This window comes from Sinohyriopsis cumingii, chromosome 8 (genome assembly GCF_028554795.1).
Source record: "Sinohyriopsis cumingii isolate HCF-2022 chromosome 8, ASM2855479v2, whole genome shotgun sequence".
NCBI classification, from domain to species: Eukaryota; Metazoa; Mollusca; class Bivalvia; order Unionida; family Unionidae; genus Sinohyriopsis; species Sinohyriopsis cumingii.
The window spans coordinates 114,816,451-114,832,038 of NC_142968.1; the positions used below are offsets into that span (position 1 = coordinate 114,816,451).

Below are 15,588 nucleotides of genomic sequence, written 5' to 3' on the forward strand. Positions count from 1 at the left end.
GGTTGCAAGTAGCAATTGAGCGTTCGCAACGATAGTAGCTAACTTGAATCAATAAGGCATACTTTCTTTTCTTGCAGAAATGCCATTTTTGTTTCATCGTGTGGTACACAAACTTTATACTTCAACGAGTGGCGAAGGCACAAATTAAAAATTTGTTGTTTCTAGAAAAGCTGTAAGGCGAAAGATATCAAGTACTTGTGTAGGACACGAACATTCTGTTTTGAATTACAATAAAATCCACATGTTCTTCAAAGAAACGTAAGAAGTTTCATCTACCACTTCTTTCCCCCCTCCCCCCTTCAGGATTTCTCTTAATGTTGGAAGCTTTTTATAAAGCATTTCAGCGATTTAAGAGATTGGATGTTAAGGAGGACCTCATTGCATCTCCATCAGTTTTCTTATTAGGTCTTGGACAACAGTTTGTAATCGGTTTCATAGCACCCCTTCCCCGTGGGGAGGGGAAAAGGGGTCTAACTTTTTGAATATATGTACGTGAAGTGTGCACGCTTGTTGAAATCTTTGTGTTGAACCCATGCTCACGATGGTCTTTTGCAAACTGTGAACAAACTGTTTTACTTGTCATGAAACTTAGAGAATACATCTTTGCGAGTTCTACACCCTAGACACAAAAATCGCCTTTGAAAATACCTGCCATCTCACCACAGGCAGCGTGGGTTTGAGAAAGCTAGCCAGTAACTTCCCGTGTTTCGGTGGTTCTTTCCGGTGTTTTCGTGGGCTCTTCCTCCACCAGTTTAACTTGCCGCAATGTATAACATTTAATGTGCAGAAAAGACCCAGAAACTTACTTCACCTATCACTGAACTTAACTACCTAAGTTGTCATGTAAGAACGAAGACTATGTTACCTCTATACTCAAAACTTTTGAGTACCCGATTCAGATCCAAGTTCAGAACGTTGACAGTCATTTTCCTTCTTATTTGTACATCTGTTTCATATTTTCCAAGATTCATTAAGTCCACAAGCTTGAAAGTCAAATGCACACTACCGTCATTCGCGCAGTATGTCATCGATTTGTAAGCTTCATTACTTCTTAAATCGGGTAAGCTACGAAGTTCATTATAATAGCATGTTGTGAAAGTCATGCTTTTCTTATTGCATGTAAGTAGTATGTGAACTGGTAGTTCTGGGTTACTTTGTGAAATAATGTTAATTATGTTTTATCACAGTTTTTCCATATCTCTCAGCATTGCCGCTATACCGCTCGCCTCTAAGCAGATGTTAAACACAAAAAATCATTTTATTGAAACTTTTGCTATAAAAATGGTATCGAAACTTTTTTTTTCTATATAATAATATGAAGAAAATATTGCATACTTAATATATCAATTAAATGGAGAAGAAAAACACTGTTTGGTTTTAAGTTTGAGGGACGTTGGTATGAAATTTAAGAGAAATAAATTGAATGTTTTGGTTTTTTGGTTATGAATGAAAATATCATCATCGTCGTCGTCGTCGTCGTCGTCACCACCACCACCATCATCATCATCAATCCCGTAACCCAAGAGATCCTTGGGGCACCACAACTGACTTTACAACCAAATCTCTCTATCTTTCCCTGTTCTCTACTGACCTTTGGGAATGTCAAACTCCATGCCTGTCGATATCCAGTTGAGTGTTAGCAATTATTAGATGGAGTGCTTAAGTGCAATTAATGCTTAGACACTTTTTTTTTTAAAAAAGTAAATGAAATATATGGAATAAAAAGTTGTCTTTGAAAATGTGGTAGGATCCAAGTTCCATTTTCCTAATTCAAAGCAAAGCACATCCGGAACAGTCCGCTAATCGAGCATCGGACTACTACCCCTGTTAGACGGGAGACTACGATGGTTTACAAAAGTAGTCTATTTTAAAAGAATGAAGTGGATTACACGCTGTTCTAATGTGTTCATTAAGTGGATCACGGATCCCACCAGCCTATGTATTGTTTGCTAAAAAAATCTGTACATAAAAAGACCAAACAACAAACACAAATAAATTGTCTGTGTATGTGTGAACCGTTAGCTTTTTTTGTATCGTTACTGTATGACAATATTTGTTTTCACAATGCTCCTTCCACGTCGGATCATTTAGCTGAATAATTGAACTAAATGATTCGTTTACATATTCGTTTGCATTCTTTACAATGGTTTGATAACTATATGTAGTTCTCTCAATCTCTTGTTTAGGTAAATCTAATTCATCTTTCGCCATTCCCAACTAAGTTCAACAAGGCTTCAGCAAAGTCGGAACATCATATTTAAAAGAACCAAGATTTGCATGATTCAAGGATATATTTTGAATCAATTCAAGGATATATTTTCAATCAATTCAAGGATATATTTTCAATCAATTCATCAATGATATATTTTGAATCAATTCAAGAATGTATTTTGAATCAATTTAAGGATATATTTTCGATTAATTCAAGGGTATATTTTCAAACAATTCAAAGATATATTTTCAAAAAATTCAGGAATATATTTTCAATCAATTCATCAATTATATATTTTGAATCAATTCAAAGATATATTTTGAATCAATTTAAGGATATATTTTCAATCAATTCAAGGATATATTTTCGATTAATTCAAGGATATATTTGCAATCAATTCAAGGATATATTTTCGATTAATTCAAGGATATATTTTCAATCAATCCAAGGATACATTTTTAATCAATTCAAGGATAAATTTTCAATCAATTCAAGGATACATTTTCAATCAATTCAAGGATATATTTTCAAACAATTCAAGGATATATTTTCAAACAATTCAAGGATATATTTTCAATCAATTCATCAATGATATATTTTGAATCAATTCAAGGATATATTTTGAATCAATTTAAGGATATATTTTCAATCAATTCAAGATATATTTTTGATCAATCCAAGGATATATTTTGAATCAATTTAAGGATATATTTTGAATCAATTTAAGGATATATTTTCGATTAATTCAAAGATATATTTTCGATTAATTCAAGGATATATTTTCGATCAATTCAAGGATATATTTTGAATCAATTCAAGGAAATATTTTGAATCAATTCAAGGATATATTTTCGATTAATTCAAGGATATACTTTCGATCAATTCAAGGATATATTTTCAATCAATTCAAGGATACATTTTCAATCAATTCAAGGATATATTTTCAATCAATTCAAGGATACATTTTCAATCAGTTCAAGGATACATTTTCAATCAGTTCAAGGATATATTTTCAATCAGTTCAAGGATACATTTTCAATCAATTCAAGGATATATTTTCAATCAATTCAAGGATACATTTTCAATCAGTTCAAGGATACATTTTCAATCAATTCAAGGATACATTTTCAATCAATTCAAGGATATATTTTCAATCAATTTAGGGATACATTTTCAATCAGTTAAAGGATATATTTTCAATCAATTCAAGGATATATTTTCAATCAATTCAAGGATATGTTTTCAATCAATCCAAGGATACATTTTCAATCAATTCAAGGATATATTTTCAATCAATTCAAGGATATGTTTTCAATCAATTCAAGGATATGTTTTCAATCAATTCATCAATGATATATTTTGAGTCAATTCAAGGAAATATTTTGAATCAATTCAAGGATATATTTTCGATTAATTCAAGGACATATTTTCAATCAATTTAGGGATACATTTTCAATCAGTTCAAGGATATATTTTCAATCAATTCAAGGATATATTTTCAATCAATCCAAGGATATGTTTTCAATCAATCCAAGGATACATTTTCAATCAATCCAAGGATACATTTTCAATCAATCCAAGGATACATTTTCAATCAATTCAAGGATATATTTTCAATCAATTCAAGGATACATTTTTAATCAATTCAAGGATACATTTTCAATCAATTCAAGGATATATTTTCAATCAATTCAAGGATATATTTTCAATCAATCCAAGGATACATTTTCAATCAGTTCAAGGATATATTTTCAATCAATTCAAGGATATATTTTCAATCAATCCTAGGATATGTTTTCAATCAATCCAAGGATACATTTTCAATCAATCCAAGGATACATTTTCAATCAATCCAAGGATACATTTTCAATCAATTCAAGGATATATTTTCAATCAATTCAAGGATACATTTTTAATGAATTCAAGGATACATTTTCAATCAATTCAAGGATATATTTTCAATCAATTCAAGGATATATTTTCAATCAATTCAAGGATATGTTTTCAATCAATCCAAGGATACATTTTCAATCAATTCATGGATATATTTTCAATCAATTCAAGGATATATTTTCAATCAATTCAAGGATATATTTTCAATCAATCCAAGGATACATTTTCAATCAATTCAAGGATACATTTTCAATCAGTTCAAGGATACATTTTCAATCAGTTCAAGGATACATTTTCAATCAATTCAAGGATATATTTTCAATCAATTCAAGGATACATTTTCAATCAGTTCAAGGATACATTTTCAATCAATTCAAGGATACATTTTCAATCAGTTCAAGGATACATTTTCAATCAATTCAAGGATATATTTTCAATCAATTTAGGGATACATTTTCAATCAGTTCAAGGATATATTTTCAATCAATTCCAGGATATGTTTTCAATGAATTCAAGGATATGTTTTCAATCAATTCATCAATGATATATTTTGAATCAATTCAAGGAAATATTTTGAATCAATTCAAGGATATATTTTCGATTAATTCAAGGATATATTTTCAATCAATTTAGGGATACATTTTCAATCAGTTCAAGGATATATTTTCAATCAATTCAAGGATATATTTTCAATCAATCCAAGGATACATTTTCAATCAATCCAAGGATACATTTTCAATCAATCCAAGGATACATTTTCAATCAATTCAAGGATATATTTTCAATCAATCCAAGGATACATTTTCAATCAATTCAAGGATATGTTTTCAATCAATCCAAGGGTACATTTTCAATCAATTCAAGGATACATTTTCAATCAATTCAAGGATATGTTTTCAATCAATCCAAGGATACATTTTCAATCAATTCAAGGATATGTTTTCAATCAATCCAAGGATACATTTTCAATCAATTCAAGGATATATTTTCAATCAATTCAAGGATACATTTTCAATCAATTCAAGGATACATTTTCAATCAATTCAAGGATATATTTTCAATCAATCCAAGGATACATTTTCAATCAATCCAAGGATATATTTTCAATCAATTCAAGGATATATTTTCAATCATTTTAAGGATATATTTACAATCAATTCAAGGATACATTTTGAATCAATTCAAGGATACATTTTCAATCAATTCAAGGATATATTTTCAATCAATCCAAGGATATATTTTCAATCAATTCAATGGGTACATTTTGAATCAATTCAAGGATACATTTTCAATCAATCCAAGGATACATTTTCAATCAATCCAAGGATACATTTTCAATCAATTCAAGGATATATTTTCAATCAATTCAAGGATACATTTTCAATCAATTCAAGGATACATTTTCAATCAATTCAAGGATATATTTTCAATCAATCCAAGGATATATTTTCAATCAATTCAATGGGTACATTTTGAATCAATTCAAGGATACATTTTCAATCAATTCAAGGATATATTTTCAATCAATTCAAGAATAGATTTTCAATCAATTCAAGGAGATATTTTGAATCAATTCAAGGATGCATTTTTAATCAATTCAAGGATACATTTTCAATCCTGATCCATGCCATACACATTTCTAGCTTTTCCTTCAATATTATATTTACAAAATTAGTGTGTGGTAAATATTTTTTTTATATCAATGGTTTACTTGAAACGATATAGGAAAGAGTTTCGCTTGAAGGGAAAGGGATTTAACTATTGCTAAATGTTAAACTAATATTTTTAACAGTACCTTCTATTTCATCCACTTTTAGTTACTAACGTGGTCATCAAACATTGGATCAAAGGCCGTAACTTTTCTAAACCTACAACTTTTTCTCGTAACAATCTGTTTTATTTCACTTTTAGGTTGTTTACGTTTTTGTCTAAATATCAACTGGTCCATCACCTTCTGCTTGCTCTGTCTTGCTTCCTATGTCTTGTCTTAGTATCTCATTAAAGGTGTTTCATACTCAGATATCTCTTCGTCGACTGCTGCTGGGTACACTGAAGATACACCATGAACTGTCTTAATTAAATATATGTTTACTATCTTTACTGAATGTACAAATGGAATGGGTCTGCTAAACTCTTTAATGATTTTGCAGTATGTGTTGCTAGGACGCCTTCATTGGCGCATGCTACTGTCCTTTTCTAAGTCTGCCAAAAAACGCCAAAAAATATGTTGATAGTGTTTAGTTGAATATTCAACGTTCCCAATAGATGCAATGTTTTTGGTACACAACACCTATATTTTGAATACTTGCACAAAAAAAATTCAAAACGCTTCCTGTGCGTGTAATTTTCATGATTTAACATAAAAATTGTTCTACGACAGAAATATCTGACATACTCTGCTCGTTTGCAAGTGCCATGTATTTTTAAATAATTTCTTTTATCTATTTTTGAAATGATTAACAGAAAGAGAAAGAGTTATTTTGTTACTTATAGTGAATTTTAATTCAAGAAGCAATATAATTTTAGAAAGACTTTTGTTTGGGCCTATTAGTGACTTTTAGTGACTTTTAGTATCTTTAATGACTTTTAGATATAATCTATCAATAATTTTAAGGAATTACATTTGTCCACATTACATAGTCACAATGCATAATACTGTCTTTAATGTAGTTAGTTATCAAGTTAGACTTGTAATCTTACGAGTCATGTACGAAAGTAAGCATTTATACAAATGACATGTATTTATTTTGCTAAAATCTTTTAGGCCTGCGGAGGAAAAAACAGGAAGAGATTAGACAATGACAAGAACTGAAGTTTGTTAACGAGGGAACTTCGGGTAAAAGCATATAAACCAATGACAGCAGAGGAAGCCCACGACCTGATGTCCAAGAAATGAAAACTTCAAAACAAAACTATATTTAGTGTTTATCAATCTACATAAAATAATTGACTGCTCAACAAGGAATGGTAATTAAGATGACAGTATGGAGGATATATAAGAATGTTATGAAAGTATTGAATAAATAACAAAACTAAAGGAGAAAGAATGCTGGAACAATGATCACATTGTTCAATTAATTATGCACTAAAATGAAATGCAGGAACATCTATCCTCGTATTTACGTAATGATGTTTTCTTTAAGCAATATTCCCCACAGTTTTTACAACGTTTAGCAGCCCGTACAAAATCATAAATGGGTTGTTTTTTATATTTAAGTTGCAATTTGAATTTGGAAATTGGGGAAATTAATTTTGTAACAGTTTTGATTGTAAAGTAAGTTGAAATCATACCACCTGTGGCAACTGCAATTTGTCCAAATCGCTTCTGTATTTTGCTAACTTTACCATTAGTTTGCACTTTATAGTCACTATTGTCCTGTGTTGTCGTCATGCATGCATGCATGCATGCATACATACATACATACATACATCAATCCATCCATCCATCCATGCATGCATGCATGCATGCATGCATACATACATACATACATACATACATACATACATACATACATACTGTTATGTATATTTGATTTACTTGCATCTGATTTAATATATATTTATTTCAATTTAATTGTTTGTCAGTTTTAAAAATGTTTTTATTTCGTATTACATGCTATTGTAATGTAAATTTCTTCACTAGAGATGATACTTTTTTTCAGAAAATAGTTTGACCTTGACTGTTAATTTATAAACACCAGGTGTTGATCTAAATCCTAACCTTGTTTCAACATTTGTAGCAACCACGTAAACAAGTTCTATTTTATTTTAAAATGATTGGTTGTTGTAGAGGTCATGATGGGACTTCGTCTTTAAGATATAAACAATTTTTTTTTATATTTCTTATTTCTTAGAGTAAAATGATTGGTTTCGTTAGGGTCACAGTGGGTATATGTGATCTTTATCAATCATTTAGCTTCTATAAACTTTCAGAAGATGATCTCGTGACCACTTGTTTACGTTTTACAAGACCATATAACCCATGTTTTGGAGAATTAATCTCAGTTGCAGCTGGGTTTTTTCTTACACTTGAAGTTGTATGTTGTGCTGTTTGGAGCTATATCAAATTATTTGGATTCAAAAGGATTAATTCTGTTATTTTTCTGGAAAATACGCGTGCGAGAGTGAAATTGATGAACAAGGACAGTCTTTTTATATAAAATTTTATTCAGCTATTAGAAACCGGAGTGATAATTCTTGTTTCTACAAGGAACTGTATAATTCAATAATACACATTTCACCACACGTCATCGTCTTCCATCTTGGATTCTTTGTCAGGATTCGAACTTGAAATCAGTAGAACATTTTGTTGTTAGGACTGCTAAAATTATATTTTTGGATTACTCTTGGATTATATTTTGGATTTGATTCTATAAAACCGTAAGTTCATATTTTCTTTATTTTTACAGAATTATTCCAAGGAAATAAATTATTGCATTTTTTCAAAGCTTGTTGTTTTCACTCTTTCTTGTGTTACTGTTTATTCGAGCCTAAACACGTGACATAAGACGTACATACTGTGCCCCGAGTGGCCGAGAGGTCTAATGCGCTCACCGTTACGGATCACTACCATCCCACTTATGTCTGTGTGGGTTCGAGTCTCGGATTCGGCCAATTTAGGTACGTGAGAAAGCTTGCCAGTAGCTTCTCGTGGGTCGGTGGTTCTTTCCGCGGTTTTCCCGGGTTCTTCCTCCACCATTTATACTGGCTGCCATGTATAGCCAGTCCTGTGCTGAAAACTGGCGTTACAACAACAACAACAACGACAACATACATAAAGGTGGTGTCTGGAACAACGGAGTTGCATGCATAACAAAACATGCGATATGACTAAAATTAAAGCTACGTTAAAAATTTAAATCACACACACACACACACACACACTCAGGTAAATATCAATAATGTATACATCGGTATTAGTAATTTCACGTTATAGCGGAGTTTAGTCGTCCTACATTCACAGGGTGTAATTAATATTCAATCTGGATATTAGTAACGAAATATAAAGGTGTAAGAGAATCCCTCCCCCCCCCCCAAAAAAAAAAAAAATGTTTGTAGAAGACCAATCACAGTATTATTAAAAGTTTGTTACAGTTAGTGAACTGTGAGAAGAATTACCCCCACCCCATCCCCGTAAACAAAACAGAGCAAATAACAAAACAAAACAAAACCATGCCAAGCTTACTTAAGGAACTGACTTAAACATAACTTAGAATAATATACAGTGACTGATGTAGATTAGAATAATATACAGTGACTGATGTAGATTAGAATAATATACAGTGACTGATGTAGATTAGAATAATATACAGTGACTGATGGCGATTAGAATAATATACAGTGACTGATGGCGACTATGGTCGTATATAAAGCTTCTGTCTCACTGATTATACTAACCTCTCACCCTCAGATCCCGATGCCCCATGTCTACTACGATCTGAGAATATTCGTCTAAATCTTCTCATTGGTAATCGACGATTTAAAAACTACCAAATAGCGATATTGGGTAATGATAAGTATTTATACCATTTAGAACTTGGGGCCGTCATTCAGGTGTGTGGATGGGTGTGCGTGTACGTGTGTGTGTTTGTGTGTAAGAGAGAGAGAGGGAAGATGAGATAAATAATCAGCTAAACTGAGAGAGAGAGAGAGAGAGAGAGAGAGAGAGAGATTAATAATCAGCTAAACTCAGAGAGAGAGGGGGTTGGTTGAGATAAATAATCAGTTAAACTCAGAGAGAGAGAGAGAGAGAGTGTATGTGTGATTAGGATTTTTAACGTAGCTTTAACAATTTTTCAGTCATATCGCTATGATATCTGCAGTGTGGCAGTTTATAGAGATGTCTAGCACTGGGGCATCATGCCTTGACATGTAGCATGATGTCCCACCCAGTCACATTATCCTGACACCAGGCCGACCAGTCCAAGCACTAACCTCTTAATGCTGAGTGCTTAGCGAGGCAGCTGTTAGTACCATTTTTGTAAGTCTTTGGTATAACTCGGCCGGGGTTCGAACCAATGACGTCCCGCTTTTGAGGCGGACGCTGAGAATGAGGGTGTTGAGATAAATAATCAACTTAACTCAGAGAGAGAGACAGAGAGAGACACATAATGAAATTTATAAATAAAGATTTTAAAACTTACAAACATTTAAATCTGATATGATTAAATCAAATATACATAACACTTTTGATATAGATCTGGCTATAGAATTGAAAAATATAAATGAATTGACTATATTCTTCAGTGTGCACTGGTCACAAGCATTATGTAGTGATATCTGATAATAACTACCTCTGTACCCCGTTTATATTTGCATTGCATCAAACTTTTAAAACAAATTTCCAGAGGCAAAATTCTATAAAATGATATAATAAAGAAATTATCATGCAATATTATTGAAGACACGATACATACTGGCAGAGAGACGGACAAACGGATGGCATTTTCAAATGTTTGCTTCTCTCTGTCACTAGCCGACTGGAATGTAGGATGACAAAAACTGTTGTTATTCACAATGTAATCGATCACATAGTCTAGCGTGTTTACGGGAGAGTATTTTAACGCATTGTTAAAGCCACTTGGTAAAGTGCCAATACCGATATATGACTAAAACAGCAATTTCGTGGCTAGAACCATCCATATTTATTCTACATTTTGTCCTTTACGACGCATAGTTTTCCCACGAAATTGTGATCTGACCGAGAAATGTCGGATGATATCAAGCAAAGATTCTAGCTATGGGAGATAGAAAGACTTAAATATAGAAAAATGTAGAGAAAATTAAACCAGTGGCGTCACTAGGGTTGGTTTCACTAAGTGCGGTAATTTATGGTGACACCCACATGAACCTCCTTCCTGCATAAAATTCAAAACTTTATAGACAGTCATTTTGGTGTCACTCCTTCTGATGGTGTCAGCTGGTGAGGTCCGCGCCCACGCACCCCCCTAGTGACGCAAGTGATTAAACTAGCCATTACGATAATATTAAATAGATTTATTATATTTTTCCAACTCCTCTCATTAATATTCACTTGTTAGCCAACAGAAGACAAGGACGATAACTCCTCAGGGCTTCATTTTTAAGACATAGTTTATTACGGACAAAAATGGCTGCAAACAAAGTTGTAAAGATAGTCAATTCAGGATGTAAAATATTTTCTCTTTCTTCTTGTGTACCTTTGTTGAAAGGAAGGATCTTATATACTCTGGATAGAATATAAGACTTATTCATTCGCTTTGTGTTTCTTATTATTATTGACGTGTATCGATCAATATTACCGATACAACAGAGGGTGTAGTCAACGGAACACTTCTTACATGCACCAAATATATTTTATAAACCAGGAAGTTATATAGGTCTACGTTGACTTGTATGATAAATACAACAATAAGTACGTGCAAATAAGCACATACAGGGATTATGTGAAGCTTTTAAGAAGAAAATGTGTATTCCATTTGTTCTTTACATATCTTAAAGGTAAGTTGTTTATGAAGTATTACTATAATATAAGAAATTTCCTTTTGAATGAAGAACATACAGAAATTCCGGCTAAAGATTGTTTACGGTGATTTACTCTTTACATGTAATATCGTCTTCCCTATCTGCTTGTTGCGTGTGATAGACTGTGTTGGTTTGTACAACATTAGATTTAAATCAAAACCAGATGAAATACGACCATAAACATAATGAATGAAGATGCCTAGGTATCCCAGGTCATGCATCTATATCTATCACCCACCTATGTTCTTCGGCCTCTAGTATCTTTCCACCATTTAGCTGATAGTCAGCATGTAGGTATATCAACCTCTGCATGTGTCTACCTAACTTGAAACATGTACATGTTCGTGTTTTTAACATTCCTCATACCTTTGTAAGCACCTACTCACATACCAAATTACCTAGTTAACTACCTGACTGCAGCTAGTTGGTACTATCTACACCCTTTCCTACCTCCCTCCCCTCCCTCCGTACTCATGTACGACCAACATTTTCTATCAACCACATATTGAGGACTAATCCATATTGTTTGTGCGTGTTTAAGATAATTGTGTTGCTTTGTTGATTTGGGGGTTATATTTTTGCTCGGAAAATTCATTAAAACAATTTTGTTTGTTTGTTTTATGTCTGTTTTATTCACCAACACCCCTGACAGATTGTGCCCCGTCCCGATTTTTTTAAAAAAAGAACGAGAATCCCGAACGATATAAAATATGCACAAACCTTCGCCATTTCATTCATTTTTGTATCGTGTCTAAACCGATTTCACCCAATGGTCTGTCACGTTATCATCTTCCTTGCTTTTCAAACCAAATGAGTTCTCCGTGTAAAGGACGAGCCTGCATACAACCGTTTTGAATAGATAGATGCAATCGGAGAATCCTCGGCCTTTCCCGTTATGTCTAGATAGAAACCTCCGATGTAATTAGTCGCCATTTAGAACAATATTCTGAACTACTTTCGTTCATATGAAATAATGTGACAGCAGAAGGAGACAGCATCATAACTGGAACAATCTCGGCCTTTGCTGTCGTATATAATATGGTGCATTTTGCCAAACACATCAAATGTATATTTATACTGCTTCAGAGATTAGTTAACGACCAGACGGAAATGGTAGAGTGATGTTCCGATCGATAAAGTAGATATTTGCATCCAGTAATTTTTAGTTTTTAATTCCAAATTTCCCAAAGAATTTAAGAAAATTTGTCGAAATGGGAAACATATGCCGATCTGTAATTTTATTATACAAATTCATTAAAAGGGACTCGTATGGTTACCGTGTAAGTATAAAAATTCTAGCTTGGTTTGAAATGCGAAGAATGTGACATTGGAAGGACCAGCTGGAGACAGTCGGGTTAGAAATTAGAAATTAATAGATGAGATGATTAAGTTATATTCATTTTTTAAATATCGATCAGTCCTTTCGTTTTTCAAATTTGAAAATGGTAACGGGGGTTTGCCAATGCAATATTTATCACTTGTTGTCGTCTAATATATACGCTTTCATCAGTTGTATACTCCAACACTTTGGGTAACCTGTGATAAGTGACATCATCATCATCACCATCATCACCAACAATATAAAGAACAAAAAGTAAAAGTAACAACAACAATAACAGCTGCATCGATACCAATAATCTACTTGCAATAGAAGGTTTATTTCTTATTTCCGTGTCTATTCGCCCTTTTCAGGGATGGCTGGCACTCATCGACTGATATTTGGAGGTATCACAATCAGCCTTGTCAGTGGGGAAATAGCAAAGCAAAAGGTAATTGGTAGACCATACAATTCACAGATCGACCAAAGAATCTTTGCAATATCTATATTGTATTGATATTTATCGTCTATTTATTGCAACAAATTCAAATACATACCCTCATTATTCTTAACATAAAGCGTATATTGTAAAGTTTAATTGGACATTTTTATCATAGAAAAGGGCAGTATGTATATTTGAAATTCAAAGGCTCTTCTACTGGCTATAAAACACTACTGTTGCCAAATATACTACAATATTAGTAACAAAAATCTAACAATTTTTAAATACGGCTTGCTGAAATTATTTATAATTTTCTGTTTGCCTCTTACATTTTATTAATAATTACAAGACATAAAATACACACATAACTCAGCAAAAATCTCAGGTGTCATCTAAGAACTACAAATCGCAAACTGTGGTGACAACCATTGACATATAAATGATACCTTTCAGGCCTCTGAACATCTGTAGAGATTACATAGTGTAATGCATCCATTATGAACCTGCCTGCTTATAACTTACCGCTCAAAAATTATTCAATTTATATTTAAGAAATATACCACCTTTTCTTTTATACGAATATGGTATCAACATTGATATTTATTATGGCGACCACGTCATTATATGAAAGGTAGGGACTATGATCCTTAATGTGTTCTTGTGCACGTGTGCGTATGTTTGCTCGAGCTTGGGTATGTGCACCGTTTATACGTGAGTGCATTTCTTTTAACATCTATATGCATAAAATAACTAAGATTAGAGGATAATCAAAACTAGGGATGTAGATGTGTACAAGGGTATTACAGTTTAAATGTACCCAGGTAAAACCTCTTGATCTAGTATCCAAGGGGACGGGGGTTGGGAGTAGAGATTGGTAGGCAGGTGGAGTAACGCGTGGTCGAAGATGTTAAGTAAATTTCTGTGTGGCTGCATGGTATGTGTCACATGATCACGTCGATATTATAGGTTCAGGGACACAGTATTATATCACCATTTTTCGAATCACCTTATGAATAGGTGGGAATTAGTGATTAATAATGCCTCAGTGATAAAACAGACAGACAGAGAGACAGACACACACACACATCTGAACATAGGACATCGACAGCGCTGCGATAACATCCTCAGTTTACACCTCAATTTGCCCTGGGTTCGATCGCCAGTGTTTGCATATGCAAGAGAATCTGGTCGTCCATCCAAGACGTGTTGCATCCTAAACGTTCTACCCAAAGTCAACACTAAGTGTACTAAAAACAGAAGCTAATAAAATTTATTTTTGAAATCAAGGTACAAAAACTAAGAACATTTAAAAAAAAATTAACTCTGTTTCAGTACAACTTAACGGCAAGCTGTGATTGGCTCAAAGGGTAATACTTAGATAACACTCAGGCATCTACCTTTTGAGACAATCATATTTCGCCGTTACCGTTTGTACCGCATAGTCGGAATGTTTTGAAACTTGAGTGTAACGTATATTCGATCTGTGTTGACTTAAATGTCACTGGCCACATATATTGGACAAAAGAGTGATAATATTAAAATCATAAGAGAATAGCATTTGTTATGTATGTACAAAAATGTTTAATTAAAACTGTCAATTGAAAAAATATTATTCGGCAATCTCCGTAAACAATCGATAGTTTCCGTGTGTCACAAACGGATATCACGTACATTTATCCCTAATATTCAACATAGCCATTCATGTCTTTAATTTTCCTGCGTAAATGTATATGTGATATATCTTAACGGTCGTGTTTTTTTTTTTTTTTTTTTAAAGCAAATATGGTGCACTATGTCGCATTTGGATTTAACCAAACGAGTGATAACTGGACAAAAGGGTCCTTTCTTTTTCCAAAAGACCCTGCTTACCGGAAAAAGTGGATTAAAGTTGTGGGATTGAATAGGGCGATGGATGGGAAAGATGTACTATTTATGTCAACAGCAACATCCCGCTTGTGCATACTGTATTTTACTTTCTCATTCAGTGATGAAATCCATTGGTGAACAAATGAAATTGAATTTGTTAAAGACAACATTGCCAAAATTTTCGTAGAGGCTGTCGACTATAAGAAAAACATCCCTTGTCACCCGAGAACTTTGGTCCTCCTAAATCCCATAGAAAGCTCTATGATAGATATGAAAAGAGGTATAGACAGAGCGTAAGTAAAATATATTAAATAAGATTATAGTACAATAATGTTATTGCAGATGTAAACTATT

At 32.9% G+C, this 15,588-nt stretch overlaps 1 protein-coding gene across 2 annotated transcripts in view; it reads left to right on the forward strand.

Annotated features, from left to right (window-relative positions):
- Positions 1-11,125: 11,125 nt before the first annotated feature.
- LOC149794428 (uncharacterized) overlaps positions 11,126-15,588 on the forward strand; it is a 32,828-nt gene continuing 28,365 nt past the window's right edge. Inside the window, exons 1-2 of one of the 2 annotated variants that reach the window (XM_089968636.1) lie at positions 11,126-11,584; positions 13,301-13,377. In XM_089968636.1, the coding sequence (XP_089824762.1) occupies positions 13,303-13,377 (75 nt within the window). In that variant the 5' untranslated portion in view covers positions 11,126-11,584; positions 13,301-13,302. Of the gene's footprint in view, positions 11,585-13,300; positions 13,378-15,353; positions 15,528-15,588 lie in introns of those variants that run through there. The other variant, XM_089968637.1, reaches the window with a different exon arrangement.